The sequence below is a fragment of the Gallinula chloropus genome (assembly GCF_964237585.1).
Source record: "Gallinula chloropus genome assembly, chromosome: 15".
NCBI classification, from domain to species: domain Eukaryota; kingdom Metazoa; phylum Chordata; class Aves; order Gruiformes; family Rallidae; genus Gallinula; species Gallinula chloropus.
Window position 1 is genome coordinate 6,361,920 of NC_140100.1, and position 22,909 is coordinate 6,384,828.

The window sequence follows — 22,909 nt, forward strand, 5'->3', positions numbered from 1 at the left end:
TGCAGAGCTGTGACAGCAGAGGGAGCAAGCGAGCCTCAAATAGTTGCTTTCAACAAAAACCAGCAGCAAATAATCACAGCCTTTGCAAGAGGTAAATTAAAACCATCTCCAGCCTGGGAAACATGCACAGCTCAGCATCTTTCCTCCATAAATATTTCCCTGCTGTTTAATCTTTGTAACCCCTTCGGAGCCCAGCAGCCATGCTTATCCCTGCTAGCAGCGAGCTGCCTCCTGCCCTGAATGTTCCCTGGGCAGATTTTTGACCTATTGATAACGGAGCTCTGTGGCTGTTGGACCTTCCTGGCCAGGAAACGTTAAGAAAAGGTTGGTATGAAACCAGTTTGGGCTTTCTGTGTGGTACTGGGCTGCCTGGCATCCCTATGGAGCAGTTATTGGTACTGGAGCAGTAGCTTCCAGTGACTTCCTTAGCACCCCTCCTGTTTCTATTGCTAGAGCCACACTTGGGTGTTGGAGGCTGGTCTTGTGGTGACCCCCTGAAGCACAGGGCTTGTCCCATCTCTGCACACAGGTCAGGAGCAGTCACACAGCTGGAGGTGTGGGGTCTTAATGTTTTTGTTGTCAGAGCTCAGTCCCAGCCAGCCGATATTCCTTCCCACCCCCTCTCCACACCGTTGCATCCTTTCCTGCACGGAGCTGCTGTGACACCTCCAGCCCTCCGTGGGTTTCTGCTCCGCCGAAGCTGAGAGCGAGCTGCCGTCAGAGGGCTCCAGAGCCCTGTTCTTGAGCACGCTCCTTTGTGGAGCTATCTTCCCCTTTTGCTTTACCAGTATCCCCCAGCTGCCTTAGCAAAACCCTCTTACACCTGTGCTAAGCATTTGGTCTTCTCTTGTATTGCTCAGACAGGTTACGAGCCTGGGCTGTTCTATTGTAACCCGTATGGTTGTCCATAGTGCAAAAATGCTGTGTGTTGGTAAAGTTTCTTTGTCTGAATAGAGCAACCCAAGGCAGTAGGAGACTCTCCCTTGTCCTGTTGCAAGTAAACCCCCGAAGCAGGAGCTGTGTCAGCACAGCAGCAGGGGGAGGAGGCCTGAGACCACTTTGAGAGGCACCGTTCATCTGTATGCAGCGTGCTGCGCCGCCCGTCTGGTACCCAACACAATGAGATGTGGGGATGGGGTTTGGGACAGGGGAGGGAGTCGTGTTGCCATGACAATACAAATTGCAAGGGATGACTCTGGAGATGAAAGCATCACGTTTTTCAAAGGAGAAGAAGTAGTGGTGTGAAGTGATACCAGCTGAGCTGTGGTGGGAATTGTAGCTTCGAGTAGGAGTGGCTTGCTAAAAGCCGTGGGGCTGTGGGTGTTAATCTGGAAATGGCCTTCCCTTGGGGGAGTCAGGGGAGTGTTAAGAAGATCATGCAGGAGCCAGGCACCTTATGAGTAAGTGCCCAGCCAGTTTTCCATGCAAATATTTGGCCGTGCTGTGATGAGTTCCAGTAATAGCTGACTGCTGACTCCCACCATGGGAGATACAGGGAGAGCAGGGGCTGTGCTGCGAGCTGCTCGCCACTGAAGATACAGCTGCCAGTCTGGTATGTCAGGCACAGTGCAGATGGCCAACTATTTATATTTCTGTTGTGCCTGGAGCGGATTCCTCAGCATTACCACTGTCTGGGGGGAAAGTAAACGTCCCCTGGACGCCAGAAGCAGTAAAGATGTATTTACAGGAAAGATAGTGAAGTCCAGTAGACCTGGTCCTGCTGTAGGGGCTTTTTGGTGATCTCCTTGTTGGTCCTGTTTAGTTGGAACACTTTCAGTCCCGCTGTGAATCTGTGTTAGAGACCGGTTTTGTTTTCAAGCACAGTCAGAGCAAGATCTGTTTGTGCCTTAATCTGGCACCTAGCTGTAAGCTTGTCCCTCTTTAACATGGACTTGCAGACACCAAGGTCAAACAGGCTTTATTTTAACTGTGCCCCTCCCACAAATGTTTACGGGAGAAGAAACTAAACTTTACCCAGTTGCCTGTAATTCAAGATGTGGGATGATTGCGCTGGTGTCGCAGCCTCTTGTGCCTTGTTAAGCACAAATAGAAATTCCAAGGAAGGATGGGATAATTAGAAGCAATCCAGTGATTCTTGTGACTGTATAAAAATAACAGGGCTTTTTAAGGCTGGGTTACTTTTAGCAGCCTCACGTCAAAAAAAGTTTTGTGAGGTCTTGTGTCTGAAAAGAGTCAAATGAAGTGTTGGACCTGCACTTTTCTCCTCTTTTTTTTCAAACTGAACATACTGAGGATGTTGCTTCATAAAATAAACAGGCTCTGGAAGTTGTTGGGGTATCTAACACAGCTGGCTTGCTTACAAAAGGACATCAGCACTGGGCTTAGCAGGGGACCCACAACCAGCTGAACCTTTGCTGGGTACAAAAGATCTGATTTAAGAAGAATATGGGTCAAAGAATACACCCAAGGAAACCTTCCAGCCTGAAGCTGTCTGGTATGTCTGAGCTGTTTTTAGTTCTAGTAGCTTATTGTCTCTCAGGAAGGCTAACTCTTCTCTGCTCACCTGTCCTGTAGTGAGACTGGCTTCTAAGCCTGGAACGCTGTGAAGGTGTTTTTCAGGCTGGTTGTGAAAAGCTGCCCTTCCAAGGGAGAGGTTCCGGATCCTTGGCCAAAACTTAAAAGTGAAGCTTTTGTGGGCTTTCTGTTACACTGTGTCCTCTTAGTATGCCTCAGAAGTTAAGTAATAGTGTTTTTATAATGAAGAAATAGGGCAAAAGGGTTATTGGTTTCAATAGCTGCTCCCTCTGGGTGCCAGGCATCAACCAGCCCACCACACCGAGCCACTTCACAGAGGTGCTCAGCTGTTGGGGAGAGGGGGGGGTGTTACCAAAGGTTAAACTCATGCACCTGGAAAAGGCTAAATGAAATTCAAGATGAATACTGAAGGCTCTTGAGTGATCTGCTGGTGGCACTTAGGCTGGAGGGTAATTGGTGATGTTCAGGAGCTGCACGGAGTAAAGCACCTTGTCCTAAGGACTGGGGTGGGATGGGGTGGTATTGCCTTTGGTGGGAAGGACACGGATCCTTTGGTGCTGTCTGGCTCCCTTCCTGCTGAAAGTCTTCTGGTTTGAGAGGTCGATGCTGGGGAGCAGGGAGGCACCTCAAGAGTCACACATGTGGGAAGCACAGTAGGGGAGAAGCCCAGAGACGGTGTGCATGTGAGGTGGTGGTGGTTTTGCTTTCCCCAAAATGCCTTTTTAGCAGCAAGCTCCAGCTAGGTGGTTTTCTCAGTAATAGCTGCATCCTCCAAAAAAAACTTACAGTAGCTGATGTCTTGGAACCTTAACGTGCCCTACGAGCATTATGCTGACCTTTCTCCCTAAATGCCATCGTGCAGCATCCTCTCCCTTAATAAGACCTGACAAGCTGAAGCTCGGGTTCATTATTAATTCTGGGGTCATAATCAGTTTTGTGGTTTCCACCCACTACAGCTGCATTGGTTTTGGTGATTCTGAAAGTGAAACAAGCACCAAACAAAAATGTCATTGTCCTGGAAGCTTCTGTTGTTGATGCATCTGGAATGCAAGGTGTACAGAGCTGATAAGTGATCTTAAGGGCAGGACCATTCGTTCTTGGTCTTTGCATACGTGGGTTTAAGTACAGCCGTGTTTATTCTCTTACATTTACACCACTACTGTTTCACTAACAAAAGCAGCCAAGTTACTGAATAACATTGCTCCTACTGCTCTTATTTTTCAATTGAACATGTCTGCTTTGAAACTTAGGAATTCAGAATAACATCTGATGAAGAAACTCAAGGGGTTGTTAAGCAACCATAAGCATGCCCTAATTAAAACACCAAATGCCTTCCTGATTTCAAATGCTTAGCTTGTTAGGCATCTGCTGGGAAATGATGTTTAACTCTGGCTGCATGGAAAGGAGTCCCCTGGAAACACTGTGCTGTGCAGCCATGTGCCCTCATGAAGGCTTCCTGGGCTGTGCACAGGACCCCAGGACAGAGCTCCCCAAACACTGCCTGACCCCACTTGTTCATTCCTGACTCGTTTTTTTGTTTCTCTCCTCTTTTGTCTTCCTTTAAAATGAGACATCTGTGCTTCTCCACGCTCTGGTGTCATTGCCTACATGAATCCCTGACGGAAACAGGAGGAAAAAGCCTTTAATCCTTCTAGGGGAGGATGACCATAGCCATGTTTCCGGAGTTTTAAGGAAGTTGCTGAAGTTCCTCCTCGTTGACTCCCCTCTGCAGAAATGTGACAGATGGGTCTTTTTCCTTTTATGGCCAATAACGCTGGTTTCCCTTCGCAATAAAATCCTGGGCCAGAAGTGGAAGGGAGAAGTCGGGCAGGGGGAAGGGGCTGGTCTTACCAGCTCCCAATGGGTGGGGATGTGATTTGCAACATGGTAAATTCTAGGCTAAAATAAGCCAAGTTACAACATCTACCAAGAGCTGCTGGTTTTGTTTGCTTGAGGGGTCCCTTAGGTTTCCTGTTGTTGCTTAAGACAGCAATTAGGAATTGTGACTCCTTAATTTCATGGTGAGAAGTTTATCTGTTCCAAGCCCAGGATGGTTTTGATTGAGTCTAGATATCTCTGATTGAATCTAGATAAGCATAGGAAGACAATACCTGCTTCTTTCTGACAATTGCCTTTGGTATCTTTTACACACCAAAGTAAATGTCTTGATCTCTTATGGATATCTTAGAATAGTTTTCTTCCTGGATCCAAAAGAGGCATTTTCCATAGTAGTTAATGTGGTCTTTGTGCTTGAGGCTTGGCACTGGCTTCACTCCTTAGCTGGGAACAGGTAATGTCCCTCTGGATGGTAATTGCCAGGGATGGTGTTGGTAAGCCAAAGCCAGCTTTGCTGGCCAATGATGTGTTTTACAAATCATCCGTGGCTGCAAATGGTTTGATGAATTTCAACCTTAAAAGTATTTTTCTAATAAAGGGAATCTCCTGTTTCTCGCTACAAAGTGCTTAATATCCTGTTTCATGGCACTAATGCAAATGGCTTGTCTGGCAGCCAGTTCCACTGCTCCATTTTTAAGCTGCACAGCTCGTGTTTCTGCCCTGTGAAATCTGTTGGCTGCTGCTTTAGTTTTGGTTCCAATATAGAACCTGAGCTGTGAAATTAGGGAAGAGGGGGCAAAAAAAGAGTAACAGGTTGGAAGACTTTGTTGCGATGTTCCCAGATGGTCCATGAGTCTCCTTTGCTTCCAGGAGTTGCTGACCTAAACAAAATGGTTCGTTTATGGGCTCCCCTGCTCTTCCCTCTAGCAGGCAACAGAAAGACCATTCCTACCTGGTCCAGCTCGTTGTTATTTCTCTACTTGCACCTTTGAATGGAAAGCTTGGACATTGAAAGCAAGAGCATAGGCCGTGGGTTCCGTGTAGGCCGTGGGTTCCGTGTAGGCCGTGTAACCATCTCAGTACGTTATGGATCTTGTGTTTCATTCCAGCCACTCCTAACTAGATCCCTGCTTCTAGGGGCTGGTGTATGGTTGGGGTTTCTCTTCCAGAGCAAGGTATTTTGAAGATCTCCAGGCCTTGGTGGCTGACTGTAGGAAGGCCAGTGGGGTTTGCTGACGTGGAAGGACTCTTCCCAAGGGTTACTAAACGCTTCCCTACATGTTGGGTAAGCAGTTTAAAAACGGTTTTCAGTAGCATCTGCATGTTCTTCAGCACTGGTTTAGTGTCTGATCACACTTCTTTTTTACTTCCTCTCCCTGTCTTTACAATAGAGGTCCTGGGAAAATGAGAACAGGATCTGTAAGCTGCTCTGGAGCTGGGGGAATGGCCAAGACCAGCCCAGTTTCTAAATACTTCACTTGTGCTGCCAAAATTTTTGATTTAATCTTTCAGTATCCCACAATCTGCATTTTTCTCTGTGGTTTGTGCCCCTCTGAGGGTATCGTGCTTAATCCTTTCAGAGGAACTGCTTGTACAGCATAACCTAATAATCCACCCTTTTGATAAGGTAACCCCCAAATCACCAGTCTGGATCCTCACCTACATTCAACCAGACCAAAATGCTCTCTACTTGCAGTTCTTTTAATTTTTTTCTTGCAGTATGAGTGTAGGAGGAGGAGGGGGCTGCTCTGTGCACAGCAAAGGTGACCAGCAGACCCCCTCTTGCAACAGGAACAGTGTTCCTCAGTGGCCCTGAGGTGGTAGAATGGCTTTTCCTTCTCTTGAACCAGCCAGGATCCTCCCCTCAAAACTGAATCGAGGTCGGTGGTACGACGTGAAATATTCCAGTTTGTTTTGCTGTTGTGGTTGGGCGGTGGCAGAAATGACCATGGCTGCTTAGGAATGGCTGCTGGCTCCCCAGCAGAGCCCTGGAGACGTGGTGGCTTGAGCTTTTTTTGGGCTTTGGCTTTTACAGAAAACAGGCTTGCAACACTTCTGGTTCACGGACAAGTCATACCATGCAAATAGTTGAAGAGTGTGCTTAATTAAACTTGTTGGGCGCTCTACTAAAGTGAGGGGGATAGAGGGGGGAACCGGACTTTCTGATGAGTGTTTGTAAGTGTAACAGAAAGGGAACTGCTTGTCTTGGGATTTCACAATGCCCAGGGTTGCAGTGTGCTCTTCCCGTCTCACTTCTGTTGACAAAGGGCCACATTCTGCACGGTGCTGGGACCTGACAAATGTTACAGGGTTCAAAGTGTTGTTTTCAGTCTCGTTTTCCCTGCCACTTGCCCAATCTCATGTGATTGTGCAGAAGTGAGCCTGTCTTGCTGGATTACCAGCTTTTGTTTTGGAGCCCATACAGGTGGAGGGGCTCCCAATGGGATTGCTAATTCAGTTTAGTTTCGATGTCCCCACATCCAAGATGGTCCTTCTCTTACTACAAAGTGTTTCCAGGCCCCACGTTTTTCTGTGCCAGTTAAAAAGAAAAGTTAATTGAAAGGGATTATATGACTTAAATGAAAATTAAATTGCAGATTAAAAAAACTCTTCTTAATTAGGAGACAAATGTGTCCTGAGTTAACCTTGTTTGGCAGGGTACTGTGGCACCGCTGTTATTTAACCTGCCTGTCGTCCCTCAGGAGTTAGGATGGCTGATCAGCTTTGGTCAAGCTTAGGCTGTTCTGGGGGTAAGCAGGTACTTTTGAGCAATGGCCCCGAATCGCTGTGTCCCTTCCCCTGTGCTCCTTGCTGGGGCTGGTGGGTTTGCTGGGTGTGCACTGGGCATTCCTCTGTTCTTTCAGAACCTCAAGGCTGGCATGATCCTGTCTGCAGAGTACCTCTACAGGGATGTGACAGCATAAAGCTGGCAAGGGCTGAGGCTGGTGTTTTCCCCTGCTTGCACGGTGTGCTTTGGATACGAGATGCTCTTGATGGCTGCAGCCTGATGGTTTTGGACAACACTTTTCTCACCGTTTCTCCCTCCCAGTGCCCTTGTGCCTCAAGGAGCCCTAGGGAGAAGGCATATTGCATCCACTAAAGCTGCAGGAGCAAACAGCCATAGCAGGGCTTGAGAAGCCACCTCAGCACCAAAGAGGAACGCAGGCCCAGCTGGTGTTGGGCTGGGTTTATGGGTGCTTAGGTACAGGAGGAATGGAAGCAGCTGGGGCCTCTGAAACAGCTGAGTTGCTGGTGCATCTATTTCCCCAATTAGTTTTCAGCACTTTCCTCTGTTATATTTTGGTGCATACTCGTGAGTTTGGTATCTGTTATTGTTGTTTATTAATAACAACATTTTTGAACAGGCATCTGAATAGCTTTTGCGGTACAGGAGGAAATCCAGCGTGTGTCTGCATGGAGCTTCAGGTGTGGATTCTTCCAACACATGTCCCTTCTCATGGCTTTGGCCTTTGAGCAGCCTGCACAGTGCTCTTTCTCTCCAGGAAGCTTCAGCAGGCTGCTGGTACGGGCCATCGGCTCTGGTTTATACACTAGCTTATTTTAGCGTGGCAAACGAGCTGCAGATGACTCACTGTCTTGTCGGTGAATATGGGAGATGGAGGTTAGCAGTTCAGAAGGCCAATTTTGGCGTCTCTGCTGCAAACACCATAGCTATAAATACTATAGACACAGGGCTGGCTGCTGTGACCTGTGTGCAGTGCAGGGCTCAGGGCTCTGAGCGCTGTGCTGCCTGTACAGAGCTCTCCGCAGGAGCAGCCGATGAGAGTCACTGTACCACAGAGGCATTAAAACAATAAATTATCTGAACTTTTGAGATCTCAAGAAGGTCGGGTATCACTCTGCTTTCATTTCTCTTCTAGTTCCCCAGTCAACTGCAGCAGAGTTCCTTGTGTGATCTTTCAGAATACAGTAAAATCTGGGAGACGGTAGGGGGAGAGAGAACCACGAGAAAAATAGGACAGGCCTGGAAGATGCTTTCTCCAGTTCCTGCTGCCAAAAGCTCTGGGTAGGGATTTGTGTCTGGGGCAGAGAGGTGGGGGGTTTGTTTATCATGTGGTGGTGTAAGAGGGAAGTTTCAAAATTAACTTCAGTAATTGTTCCTCCTCTCAGTCTTACAATGCATCGTTAGCAGGTACCTCTGCAAATAAGATACCTGGCTTTTGTTACACCTCCACCTTCTAGATGTCCTTGGATGCAACCCTTTGAGTGACATTCTGGAGTTATCATTTAAAAATAGTTGCTTGTCACAATCGAAATCTGTTCCTCTCCTAAGGTCTCTATTGTTTCCATCAGTTCCCTGTTGTTTAGCCCTGCTAGATTCCATCAGTTAGAGCTCCAGCCATTGGAAGCAGCATCCCTTGTTGTGTGAAGTGGTGAGTAGGATTAAATGGGTAACTTAGATCTGCTCTGCTGAATGAGGTAAGGCAACTCTCATTGTGGGGAAGATGCAAGAGTGTCAGCTGCCGAGTGCTTTGAACTAGTCTGCTAGGATTTCATTATTTACATTGGCTGGGAAGGCATGGAGCTGTTTTCCACAATCAGTCCAACAGATCACAGAACTGTGGCTTACAGCTGCAGATGTTTCCAGTAGCATGTGCTCATTTTCTCAACTTTCTGCCCTGAGAAGGAGCAGTGAGACCTCAGGTATACAGACTAAGACAGCATCAGCAGGGGGAGGCCACAGACTATATTTAACCTGCCTTCATAAAGTGACCGAGTGGAGATTTCTTCTTGGAAGCTGGTGGGTGTGCCTCTGAGTAAGTCTCAAAGCCGATCCACCCTGGCCACATCCAAAGCTCCCACTGGGCTGAGCTGGAGAGATGATGTGTGCAAAGTCTGGAGGGCAAATCCTATGAGGAGCGACTGAGGGAGCTGGGGATGTTCAGCCTGGAGAAGAGGAGGCTGAGGGGAGACCTTCTCCCCACCTACACTTACCTGACAAGAGGGTGCAGAGAGGTGGGCGATGGTCTCTTCAGCCAGGGGACAGGAGATGGGACAAGGGGAAATGGTCTCAAGCTGCGCCAGGCCAGGGTCAGGTCAGATGTTAGGGAAAAGTTCTTCACTGAAAGAGTTGTTGGGGCCTGGAACAGGCTGCCAAGGGAGGAGGTTGAGAGACTATCCCTAGGTATGTTTAACAGACAGGTGGATGAGGTGCTCAGGGATATGGTTTAGCACAGGACAGGAATGGTTGGATTCGATGTTAAAGGTCTTTTTCAACCTAGTGACTCTGTGATTCTGTCAGTCTGCTCAGGGCAGGGGACTAGCTCCTGGACAATGTTATTTGGGGCAGGGGAAGCTTATCCTTACAAGAAACACTTATTTCTGAGTTTAGGAGAAGGGATTGTGGCAAGACGGATGTGTGATGCAAATACTTGAGTGTTCATTTACATAGCTGACCTGCAGCTCTTGCTGTACTCCTGCCTCCAGACCAGTGAGGCAGCAGCTTTGAAATAGAACTGCTTCTTTCAAAACATCCCAAATAATGAAATTCTTTAAAGCTTTGCACAAGTTCACATTAAAGCATGATTCCCTTTCAGTGAAAGACCTGCTTCTCTTAACTCCAGTTCCAGTAAGTGAGTGTGAGATCAGCAAGCCATTAATTGTGCTAGCAGCTTCCACCTCTGACCGGGGCGGGGTGATACGGGTGCTGAGCAGCGCTGCTAACCACCGCACCCAAACCGGCAGCTGATCTGGCCTTTTAAAGTCAGGTTCAGGGGAAAGGAAAAAGCTTGGTTTTTAGTTTGGTATGTGTGTTTCAGGAACTTCTGAATTACAGATGTGAGATAGCCCTGCTGACTTAGGCAAGCGCGGGGCGGGTGTTACCGCACGCTTCTGGTTCTCAGTTTCTAACTCGGGTGACCCCAGCCTCTGTGGGAACCGGTGTGTTTCTGGTAGCAAGAGGGGGTTGTGTATCTCCAGGGTCTTAGTACAATATGCTCAATTTAACAACGTGTAAAGCAGGAGGCATTGGTTGGAGTCGTTGCTTTTGGTAGTGAGGTGTGATACGTGGCTATAAGCCCCTTCAGCAGCCCTCTCAGTGGGTACTGGATATAAATCCCTATTTTCTTGATCCAGCTTTTAACTCTCCATCGGTCTCTTTCCAACCTGACACGTTCTTACAGCCTAGTCGAAGGCTTGTGCCCTTGCTTTATTTCTCCTTGCAGCTCCTCCCAGAAGAACTCATGGCCCTGTTACCGAGAGAGCTCAGCTCTTCCTGGGTTTCGCTCAGCGGCCCGCCTCTTCCTCTCGTCTCGGGGCCCGGAGCTGCGGTGTGGCCGGTGGCCGCTGAGCGGCAGCGCTGCCTGGCGAACAGCATCGCCCGGGGAACAGCTTTGCCCAGGACCCGGCTCAGCTCCCCGCGGGGAGCCGCAAACCACGCGGTACTCGTGCTCTCCCAGCCCCTTGCTGCTGACCCTCTCGCCAGTCTGAGGCATGGCATTCGTTTCTCTCACTGGATTTTTGGGCGTTTGGAGCTGGTATCTGCTGCCCGTATAAACATGTGAAGGGTGAGAGTCGGGAGGATGAGGCCAGGCTCTTCTCAGGGATGGCAGCGACAGGACAAGGGGCAGTGGGTGCAGCTGGAGCAGAGGAGGTGCCATGTAAATGTAAGGAGGGACTTTATCATGTGAGGGTGATGGAGCCCTGGGACAGGCTGCCCAGAGAGGCTGTGGAGTCTCCTTTTCTGGAGACTTTCAAAACCCACCTGGATGTGTTCCTGTGTGACCTGATCTAGGTGATCCTGCTCTGGCAGGGGAGTCAGACTGGATGATCTTTTGAGATCCCTTTCAACTGATGTTCTGTGATCTCACCCATTGCATGTGGCAATGCTGGCAGCTGCGAGACCAGAGAGCTGCTGCAGCAGTTTGTGCTGCAAAGAGCAGGGAACACTGGGCAGTTGAGTACCTGTGGAGTTGGGGTTTCACTTCCCTGAGCTGGGCATTGCTCATCTCTAGACAGGGGTCTCTCACCCCCATGGATTGTCTTGGTCAGGATTATAGTTTCTTTATCCATATAGGAAGTCCCAGAAACAGCTCTGAAGGAGTTTGCTCGTGAGACTGTATCTGCATTTAAAGGTTGCATTCATTTCATTTAACTACGTCTGTGTCCATTTTTAGTTAAGGTCAGTGCAGCTTTATAGACAGTGGAGACTTTGTGGAGATGGAAACTGTGTGGTTCTTTGTTTTCCCATTAACTCGTCTGGTTGGGAATTGCAGCCCTTTAATTAAACCAGCGCAGTATGGACTGGCCCTGAGGTGCTATTCTGAGACTATTGCATTCACATCTGCTTTTGGGTAAAACTTGGCCTGTTTGAGGTTAGTCTGCGCTATTGTGTGTCTTAAAGCAGGAAGAAGCAGAGAATCAATCACTGGGGCTCCGTCCCAGCGAGCACCGCGGGGATACACGGTATGTTTTACCTCCCTCTCTGCCCTGGCCAAGGAGCGCAGCAGCAGACGTGTGCGATCGGCAGAGACCACTGGAGTGTGCAGCTTGCCCTTCCTGGGGGACATGGGGATTTGCAGAGCACAGCGGCAAAAGGATTTAATTAACCAGCATATGGAGAGCTAAGGCAAGCGCTGGACTCCGCTCTGAGCCACCACTGAGAGCTGGAGGGCGGTGATGACAGCCTGGTCCGTTGCCTGTTGTTGTTTAAGTTGAGCTTCCCCTCCTCCCTTTGCGTTTTGCTCAATCAGTAAATGGCTTCGTGTAAACTCCTACAGAAGAAGCGGGCACACTGGAATGCCGTGGGCAGGCGGTCCATGAGCTGGGCTTATCATCTGATGTTTTTATCCATGTGGCATTTGTTTGGGTTGAAACCAGGAAAGCCAGCGCATCTACGTTGCCAGCAGTGCGTACAACAGCCTGACTGTAGCCAAAAGGACAAGGAGACTGGCAGGGAGAAGCTGATTATTTGGCTTTTCCCCCACCTGATATGTGAGCTGGACCTTGTAGAGTTATTTTTAGTAGACAGCAGAGTGAAAAAAAGTTTAGGCAGTGTTTTAAAACTCTAGGATCCCTTGCAAGTACCAGTGGAAGCGCTGAGGAAGGCGGTATGTTTCCATAGAACGCTCCGGTCTACCTTCGTTGGGTGCAGGGACAATTAACAAGGGTGTTTTAAGGATTGCAGTGCCCATGCTAAAAGCAAACTGGCCGCCTTTAACCAGGCTGGCCCTGAGCACAGAAAGCTGCATATCCGCACTGCTGACCCTGGGAACAAAGGATCCTCCTGAACCCAAACATGTTTGTGTTAATCCCGGCTGCTTCCTGGCAGCCAGGGAGAGGAAACGGAGCCACTACCTCTAACAGATGTACAGTGAGGAGATTACAGTGTGTGATTAAACACCCTCTCCATCACATCCTCTCTCTGCTGTCCCAGGCCGGCACATTAATGGACTGTCCCAGTCTGCCTGCCAAGCTTGGGCAGATGTAAGAGGCAGCAGATACTTAATCTCCTGCATCCGTGCCTGGTTTGGCGCCGTTTGCTGATGCCAAGGCTTGCAAACACGCTGCTCCTCCTCGTGCAGAGAGCTGTGTTAGCTCTACCAGCCAGTGAGGAGCAGGCAGGGGAAAGGCTGGTGGAATGTGCAGCCTCCAGAGATTAGGAACTTAACAGAAAAGCTGTTAAAACTAAACCAAAAGGTGCTTTCCCACATCAGGTACCCATGTGTCTGCTGGAAGAGTTGGGCAGGGTCTTTGGTGTGCTCGTTTCTCAGCCCTTAGGTTTGGAGTAGGAGATTTGAGAGCTGGGAAGGACTCGTTCCCTCTTCGTGTGGGTTTAGGCGCTGCCTTATATTGTGGTAGCCAGTCCTGGTGCCAAGTGCTGCTCTTGGAATTAGGAGTGATACAGGCTGGTGGTGAAAAATCAGCCATCCTACTGTCTGTGTAGGTTAATTAATATGGTAATGGTGCAGTGTGTTTCTTTAGCAAAGTGAAAGCTGTTTCTGAAATAAAAGAACCCCCTGTGGAAGTTGTAGCAATCAGAATTGTCATCAGATGAGGTGTGCAAAACCTTTGGCAGCCAAGTGAGTTGGATTCAAGGAAGAGGGAAAATTTAAAATGTCCCTTTTCTTGGGTGAGAGCTGTGACCTCAGTTATGGCCCTGGAGCATTTGCCTCTGTCTGAACCATGGGCTTTCTCCCTGCTTCTGTGCAGAGTGGTCCAGTGCAGGTTCCTGTCGCTCCAAACAGTGTACCATTGCTTTGGTGTAGGACAAGGGGAGGAGAAGTTGCATCAAGCCCTGCTAATGGTACTTGTGTGGTCTGTTTTCCTCCTGCCTCGCTCTTGGAGAGGACTTGGCTTGGTCAGAAGCAGCACCAGGTGACGCTCGGAGTTAGGAAGCCATGGGGACATCTTCACGGGGTGTGCTGGATCAGGCAGAGCTGCCTGTGGGTTTGCAGCTGCCTGTGGGTTTGCAGCTGCCTGTGGCCAACACGCCTTGGGGAGGGATCCCCAAAACATACACGGCTACGAGAGCACTTGTTGGGCAGTGGTCACAGTAGCACAGAGAATCTGACCCCTTTTTATCTCACACTGTCCTGGCACATTAGGGAATCTGCATGGCCATGCCTCTTCCCTGTCTCCTTGCCTCCACAGGAATCCCTTTTCCCGGATGTAGGAGACAACTCTTTGGCAAGTAACAGCAGCAGCCTCAGCTCAAGGGAGAGCGTTGGCTTTAAATAGCTGCAGCCTGCAAAGCGAGGCTGGTGGCAGAGACAAAAGGCAAAGAGAATGACTTGGTACAAAAGTATAAGCGGCACCATCTGCTTCAGAAGGGCATCGGTTCTAATTCGGCAGCGAAGGAGGCTCCTGGAGTTCAGTAATTGGGAATAGTAGGCTCCTGGCTGGAAAGTGTGCCAGCCCTTCTGGCAAAAAGCTGTTAAATCTTTGTTGCTGGCGTGTGAAAGTGGCTCTGTGTGGCAGGGCTCCAGGGACTGGCTTTAACCCTCAGTGTAGGTACAAAAAACCCCACTGCAGCACTTTTGATCTGGGAATGGCATGTGGCCAGGCATCGAGAATCAAAGGGGAAGGTGGGTCCTCATCGAGGTGCATGAATGGCTCCAAGCCTGCTCCTCCTGTGCCCATAACAGCCAGGACCAAGCCTGCCAGTGAACACATGCAGAATGGCGCCCATTTGAATGGCTTTAGCAGGAAAGCATGGGGCATGGTGAATGATTCACAAGGATCAGCAAGACCAAAGCATTTACTGCCCCCCAGCACTAGTCCCTGCCTGCCAGAGGGTGAGTTTGCAAAGTGAGAGATCCCAAAACCTTGTGCTGAGCTCTCAGGGCACTGCCGCACACTTGGCTCTCCTCTTGCTACAGCCCTTACCCTGCAGTGTGCAAACACGTCCGGCTCACCAGCCAGGACCAGGAGCCTGTAATTCTGCAGATGAAAAGCACAAGCTGTTGCACGTCTCCCAGCGAGCACAAATACAAACAAGTCAACATTTAGCACCCCCTCCTAGGGGTGGCTTCCTTGGAAGCTTTGGTCTTCGTCCTGTTTGTCTGATTTGTGATCAAAAGCGCCTCGCTGCCTACGTGTGTCTCTAAGCAGTTACTTCTATCACATCTCATAAATGTCCAACTTCTTTAATAGAATCAGATGAAGATAATGCAATCAGTGAAGATCTGTCCCTGCAGCTCTTGTCTCTTGCTAATAGTGTGACCGGATTCGGGCAAAGCTCTTTTGGGACCTTCTTTGGTGTGGAAGGGAAGAGGATGCTTCACAGCCATATGGGTTTTCCTGCCGGGGGGGAGAAAGTTGGATTTGAAAGCTTGAGCCCCAGCCATCCTGAAGATGAAACAGTTGGATTGTGAAACATGCACTTTTTCCAAGTTTGATTTGGATCTTTTTTAATCTTCCTTAAATTAAAGGAAAAATCTCTTGTTTGACCCAAAACAAAATTATGTTTTCCTTGGCCAGCCAACTGAAAAAATCAGCTGTATCCCCAGCGTTAGCCCGTGTTCCTGTGCCAGTAGTGCCTCCACAGCTCTCCTGCTCCATGCAGCTTTACCAGTCCCAGGTTCCAGCCTGATTCCTAAAGAGTGTACAAGAACAGGATTGTGCAGCCACTTGCTCTGAGTTCAGGTCCACTCTCCTGGTTAAATCCATAAATATTTGTTTATATCCCACCTCTGGTTTATGGACATTTGTCCAGATCTTGATTTTTTTTTTTTAAGCTATTTACTCATATAAACTGCTTTAACTTTGTTTTCTGAGGTTTTACAAAGCATAGTATGGACTTGTTTGTACGTACAGTGATGTCAGGGTTTGATGCAGCTGCACTAAAGCCCTTTGTATGCAGGTGAAGGACTTTGGCCAGGAAACAGATGAACCTGATGTCCTTTGGCACTGCGCAGTCACCTCGGGGCAGTAACCAGAGAACTTAGTAGCTGTTCCCTGAGTTTAGGTGAACTAGGATTGTACCTGAGTTCTCATGCCTTGGAAAAACCCTTGATTCATTATTGATTAACTTCTCCAGGTCCCTGGTAGAGGAAAGGCCTGCAGACCTCTGTGCTATATTGCCAGGTACCCTCAACTGGGTACCTGCAGCATGGTGGGGGAAGAGATGGGATTTTTTTCCAATTCTTAATGCTGTTAGCAGTGTGCTGGGTCTTTTCTTTCTTTAATACTTGTTATCCACCTCAGGAAACATGTCGGAAGTGCCAGGGGCTGTGGAAGGAGCACATGAACCTCACCTGTGAGCAGCTGGCTGAGAAGGATGACATCAAATACAGGACATCCATGTAAGGAAATTCCCCAACCAGGCAAAACCGTGGGTGGCTGAACTAGGGAGGGCAGCACACTCTGGTGTGGAGGGGGTGAGAAACCCCTCTGGTTTTGGGACTTGCAGAGGCCCTAAAGTTCTGCTGGGTGCCGCTACCGGCAGGTCCTAGGGGTGTCAAAGCTGAGAGGCCAGAAGGCACCCAGGATGGGATTTCTTTCTGTGAAAGACACTTGGCGGCCCATCCAGCTGGTAATTGAAGAACGTGGGAAAGTTGTCACCAGACCAGCCTGTTCCTCTGGCTGGCCCGGTGTCTCGGTGTCTCTCAGACTGGCACCTGGTCCTGCTCCGAGGTGAGAAACCTCCATTAGCGTTGCTGCGGGGAAGAAGGGAGGTGTTGCGCAAGTCACAGGGAGTCCTTATTACCCCTTGAAAATCTGGACTGGTGACAATGAGCAGTTTGCTCAGGTACTGAGCTCTCTGGCTCCATGGGAGGGGATGTTTTTTCTTCCAGAAGCATGTCTTTGTTGGAATTGGTGTGTTTTAAAGTACTCAGGGGTCAATCTCGAGTGTTTCCTCGAATCTCCTAAAGTTTCATCTCTCACTAGCTGCAGTAAACAACAGAAGTTTCTGCCTTTAAACTCATCCATGGAGCTGCATGTCAGGTCCAGCCAAATGAGACTTGTCCACATTGTCCCCCCCCATTTCCTTTCTGATTTAGTCTCTCTGGGATGAGGAAAGGCTGGAAAGCTTTACCACCATTGAGAGGCTGAATGACTGTTCTTTGCTCATCCCACTGTCCCAAGTTCAGAACAAAATCTTTACACATTTGATTCTACATTTTTCCTCTGCTTCTCCTTTCCCTGTAGGAAAGCAGGGTGGAAAGGGAAGAGGAATGAATTATGTCCCTAATAAGGAAAAAGAAAACCAACCCAGTTTCAAAACCTTAGCAGAACGTTGCTATGGATAGATGAGTCTTACTGCCTGGCACAATAATAACTTCCTTTTGAAGCCCTGCATAAGGAAAGGGAAGCACAGCTGGAGGTCAGGCCAAGCTTCCTGCCTTGCTCAAACTTTCCAAAAAAAAAAAAACACAAGGAAAAGAAAATCTGCATCGGCAGCATCCTGTTGAGTAGCGGAGGGAAGAGCAGCTGCAGCTCGGAGGAAAGTCAAGCTCAAGCTCTATTTTTTTTGTCTCTATTTTTAGTGTTTCTCCAAGCTCCTGGGTGCAGGTCACACCAGGTATAACTGCGTGGGAGCTTGGTGTGGCTGCGAGGCAGCTGAAGTTCCCACCTCGCCGTTCCCTGCTCCTCCGGTTGCGCTGACGGAGCGGTTTGTGGGGCTGTGCTGTAGCCTGGTTTGCTGCTGTGATCCTCCTCACAAATACCTCCCTGTCATCTCCCAAACATATGTTGACTTTGCAGGTCCACTAAAGGGGTTGGGTGGAGATGCCTGGCTAGGGAAGATCGTTCCCTGCTGTCAGGTCAGCACAGCCAGAGAACTGTGCTTGCCTCAATGAAATCAGCCTCGTTACTCTTCTGTCATCAGATTTCACTTCTAGGTTGTGAATTAAACTGTAACATGATCTCCAGCGGTCAGAAAATTGGCCCTTAGGATGACAACTTATATTCTTAAGTCTTTTAATTAAATGACTGAGGCTTTCCTCCCATTTCTGGGCCAAAATAGCATTGCTGTGAGCTGTGCCTTTGCACTGAGCGCGTGTCGCTGCCAGGATGTCTCTCGGGGACAGGGACCGCGCTTTGCCCTTGATTCCCGTTTGTGCTGTTAGAGTAAAACCAATCTCAAGCCTGAAGCAGTCACCACTGGAAAATGTGTGTAGGGAATCTTAAAGAGACCAGGCAAAGCCCAGAAAAATGTGATTCTTTTTCAGTTGCTGATTTTAATGTAACAAAAACCAAATGAATCTGGTTATAAATATTAAAGATTATATATATCTATAAATGGTTGTGGTAACTTTATAGCCAGAGCAACAGGCAAACGTAAAACTAGCTAGCAGATGACAGCCAAGGGTTTTCTTTTCCTGAGCTTTATCTCCCAGGCTGTGTTTCTCCACAGCCAAGTCAAGCACCCACGTGCCTTTTGGTCCTTCGACTCACAGCTTACATTCCTCCCGAGCCAGAGCCGGGCACCGCGGCGTTCCAGCTCGCATGGAAACTGGGACTGGGCCGGCAGTGTGCAGCCAGTGATTGACTTTCTTTCACTTAACTTGTTCTTGAGTTGTTGTGGGTCAGCTCCAAGTGGAGCTGAGCCCAGACCTCCTTGGAACAGCAGCGGACTGGGGCGGGGTGATGTTGGAGGAAAGAGAAGGGGAGAAGTGCACTGGGAAAGGGGGGTTAAAGCATCACTGGGGTGAGGTGGCAGTAATGTTACCACGGGCTGGTGACTGCGAAGGTCTCATCTCTTAATTCTTCTCCCTCCTGTTGCGTTGCAGAGAAGAGAAGATGACAGCTGCCCGCATTAGGAAATGCCACAAGTGCGGGACGGGCCTGATCAAATCAGAGGGCTGCAACCGCATGTCCTGCCGCTGCGGTGCCCAGATGTGCTACCTCTGCCGCGCTGCCATTAACGGGTACGACCACTTCTGCCAGCACCCCCGCTCGCCCGGGGCTCCCTGCCAGGACTGTGCAAAGTGCTCCCTCTGGACAGATCCCACAGTAAGTAACGAAGGACTCTTGCGAACGCTTCGTGCTCTGATTTTAATTACCATTCTGTGCAGCCAGTGTTGAAATACATGTCTTCCACCAGAGGAAAACAACTGGTTTTAGGCAGCACAACTCTTTTCCTCTCCTGAGGCAGCTAAAAATCGCACTGGAAGCCTGCATCAGCACAGAGTCACCTCTGACCACAACTGGGAAGGGGCTGGTGTTGCTTTGGGGAAAGCCAGCCCCTGGTAGATGAGGTTGGAAGCGCTCAGAGCGCTGTCCTGCAGAGTGGTTTCGTGGTAGGAGCTGGTTTGAGGGACTGTGTGCTGGTACTGGGCTCGGTAGCCAGTGTTGGGATTACTGGGCCCCATTCCTGGTTTTGAAGCCCAGTTACAGGTTGGTACAGCTTTGTGTCAGAACACAAGGGGAGTCATGTCACTTTGGTGCCCAGATCTTCTGCTCGCTCTGAGAGTCCCTTGGCAGAGACGGTGAACTCTGCCCACAGGCTGAGGGGCTGAGGTTACAGTTGGGTCCGTTCTCACAGCTGTTGTCAACAGCTGCAAAGGAAGAAATGAGCCATGGCCTGAGCTGTAAGGGAAGATGGAGTAACTTAATACAGCTTGTAGCTGTGACGAGCATGGGAAAACTTAGTGCAGCATCTCTGTAAATAGAGGTCTTCATAGACCAGAAATCTGGAAGGGGAGTAGGTAGGAGCAGGAGTTGAATTTCCTGGATTTGGCAATCGGTGGAGCCGATTGAATGTGGAGCTGCGTTCCCAGGGCTCATCTGAGCTTCATTTTTCCAATGCTTCTTTGTCTCAGACTGCTGCAGCTTGCAGAGAGCTTGCAGAGGCTGCTGCCAGCCCCTTGTTCTGCAGATGATAGGTACAGTCCTGTGCTTGCATGGAGCAGAGGAAAAGCCACTCTAAATCTCTCCCTTCTACTTGCAGGCTCTTGGAATCTCCCCATTATGTCCCACCCAGTGTAAACTTCCTAGTCCTTGCCTGCCTTTATTCCCTGTGTTATCCCATCGATGTAAGGTGTTAAACTAAACACAGACACCTCCTTCCAGGCACCCTGCAGCGTTTCTGACACCTGGTTATGCACTCCTCAGATTCCTGTCTCGGTCCTCAGATTCCTGTCCCACTCCTCCCTGTTTTCCACCAGGATGCAATTCAGGATTCGGCAGCGCTGGCGTCCTTTGTTCCCATCAGGCTGCTGATTATGCTGGGTGATGGCATTTGTTCAGAGCCAGAGAAAACATGAGGCCTCTCAAAAAGCTCGTACTGTACTTTAAAATAAATAAATAAAGAAGCAGCACAAAGGCTGCACTGTCACCAGGCCCCTTCCAGCTCTCTAATTAACCAATATTGTGGCAAAGAGAAATTTCCCACCGTCAGCAAAGACCTGGCACTGCCTGCTCCTTTTTTTTTTCCCCCTATTTTTTTTTCCTTTCTTTTTTGAGACAGAGTGCTGGTGGGCTGGGGAGGTGAAGTTGGGTGACTGTTCTTGCTGTCGTGCAGAGAGTAAGGTGAAGGTCAGCTCTTGGCTTCTGAGACTGAAATGATGGAGATGTGTGTCTGCCGTGCCCCTTCTGAAGGGGCTCAGTGACCCCAACCCAGTCCCACCTGGGTGATCTGCCCTCTCCTGTGGGACATGTAAACAGGAGTTAATGTGGTAGGGCTGAAATTTGTAATCTTGGCTTGGGGATATGAAAGAGCAAAACGTCATTGCATCAGTAGTGTCTCATCCTTTGTCAGGGACAAAGTCCATCTGAGGGATCCCAGCATCTTCTCATGCCATTCTCAACTCCTCTGTTCCCTCTTCTGGCTCCATGTCTTCCATCCTGTTGAAGTCAGTAGACAGCTGATGCTGTGTATGTAGGAAGAGAGGATCTAGTGTGGGTTCACACGTGTTGGCAGCTGTGCCCTGCGTGTGCCAGTGCAGAGAACATGAGGCTGGGTCATCTCGTTGCCCGTGGAATTTGGAGCCCATCGCTTTGGAGCTGCTGCTCCTCTCCCTGGATTGGGCTTTGCTACAGAACGGCAGGGGTACATGGGTGGCACCTAAGCTTGGCTGCCAGAGGGTGATGGGATGTTCCTCATCTGATTTCTGATGCGTTTGAGTACACGTTCAACTGCAGAACTGTCTTCACAGCAGACTGGTGGCACAGTCACAGTGCCATGGGCAGACCTCAGCTCTGTCAGACCTGGGTAATAATTTCACACCTTTCTGAAGGGTCTATTTTAGGTCTCCGTTATTTACAGCTAAATTTGGGTTTCTTTAAAAGAAGGAACCTTTGTTCTTTGCCAGATGTTTAATGCTTCCTGACTCAGAAACGGTTCTTGAGAAAGCACCAGTAAACCTGTTCATCAGCTTGGGTGAAAACCAAATCAAAGACAGTCCTTTAGGAACTGCAGCATCTGTTAGTCTTTGTCTCAGATGATCTTGAGAGAGTAAAGCAGACGCTTCAGAATTTCCCACAATAAAAGCTCAGTTAAAATCTTGTCCCATGCTGTAATCAGAGGCTGATTTAGAAGTATCGGTGCAATATTTGCTGGCTCAGAGACAAGCTGCAATCAAGCTGTGGTCAGCAGCTTCCAGGGTAGCAGCCAGTAATCGCTTAATCGCCGCGTTTCTTCTAGAGCTAATCGGTGCCCTGCACCCCCCTAGGACATGAACACGGGCCAGGAGCTCTTGTCACTAAGCTGCTTGGCCAGAAGTCCTCGTGTGCTTGTTCTGCAGCCCGTGCTGGCTTTGGCTCCGCTCACCAGACCTTGCTGGCTGCGGGAGGGGCTGATGCAATATTGCCAGAGACAAAGCTCGGGATGGAGCGGTGAGAATTGGCTCTGCAAACAACAGGCTCTGGGACTCGGGGGCTGCGTTCTCCCTGTTTTCTAAGTATAGGGGGTGCAAATCTGAGGCTGAAATCCCTCAGTGCAATTTGACTAATGCATTCTGTTCTGGTAAACCCAGCTCTGCTCTCACATGTGTTGGTTTTAATTGAATACTCATCTTTGGGCTATCAATAATAACGCATAAAGGCCTTTTTTTGGGCTTTCAAGTTTTAAGATGTCTTCAGCAAACTGTTAAAAGACCCCCAAAAGCCCATCATTAAAACTCAAAGCAGGAGATGAATCAGTTTAAGGTGTTTGCAATTATCCCTCCTTCCAGCGCTAGAAGATGTGGAGCAAAAAGGGTGTAAAACTTCAAATGCATGAATGAAGCACACAGCACTGCCTCTAGGATTCAGAAAGGAGGGAAGAAGCACCCCTAAGCTTAGGGTGTTTGGAGAGAGGAGGGGTTTTTTGGTGCTATAACTGCCTTAATCATAAGCACACAGTTAATCTGTGGTGTTCACAGCCAGCCAGCGATAAGGAATTGCCTGTTGCTAAAATAACTCCGCGTTCCCTTGAAACGCCGGCGTGTTCCTCATCCCTGTGGCGGCCCCCCTTTTCCTGCAGCACTGCGGATGCCCTGTTCCAGTTACAACACAGCTTTTATCCCCTGCTTCCTGCTGCATGGAGGAACACGCCGGAGACAGCCCGATGCCTGTTCTTGCTCAGGCTCTCCGCAGCTGATCTGGGAATGATTTGAAACAAAACCCCTTAGTCCTTTGGAAGCCTCTGTCGTGAAAAATCATTTCAAGTTTATTAGGAACGGCTGTGGCCACACGTATGTGGAAAAAGAAAGCGCTGAAAAGCCAGAAAGGGGGGGGGGGAGGAGGTGGGGAAGGCACTTTCTAAAGACAGGGGAGGGGTTTCACAGCCCAGAAATAGTCACCAGGTCTCCTGTTTTCGCTCTTTCAGGAGGCGGGCAGCCGTTTTCCTGTGACACTTCATAATTAAAGATAATGAGAAGCATGGCAGATAAAAACAGAGCTTTCCTAAAGCTTTGTCAATGTACTTTTGTTCTGGGAAGAGGAGGTTTTATTGGGGGGGGGGGGGAGTTGTCTCTGTGTGACTTGCAGAGCTTTTTATCTTCATTGCTGCTCTATCTTCGTGTTCTCCATGGGATGTGGGGTTCTCTGGCAGCTCTTCCTGCATGCTGGGCCCTGCGTGTATGTCAGGTGGGATTTCTCTGCACCAGTGTTGTGTCCCTGCCATGAAAAGGTGCCTTGCTTAGCAACCCAGCCCAGCTCGGGAGTTAATCCATCCACAGAGCCGAGCCAT

The 22,909-nt window shown here is 49.1% G+C and overlaps 1 protein-coding gene across 1 annotated transcript in view; it reads left to right on the forward strand.

Moving 5' to 3' along the window:
- Positions 1–22,909, forward strand: part of RNF216 (ring finger protein 216) — a gene marked incomplete at its 5' end in the record, with an annotated part of 62,040 nt that overhangs the window by 33,969 nt on the left and 5,162 nt on the right. The window contains 2 exons of the mRNA XM_084270995.1: positions 16,000–16,097; positions 18,528–18,750. Of these exons, the coding sequence (XP_084127121.1) occupies positions 16,000–16,097; positions 18,528–18,750 (321 nt within the window). The remainder of the gene's footprint in view (positions 1–15,999; positions 16,098–18,527; positions 18,751–22,909) is intronic.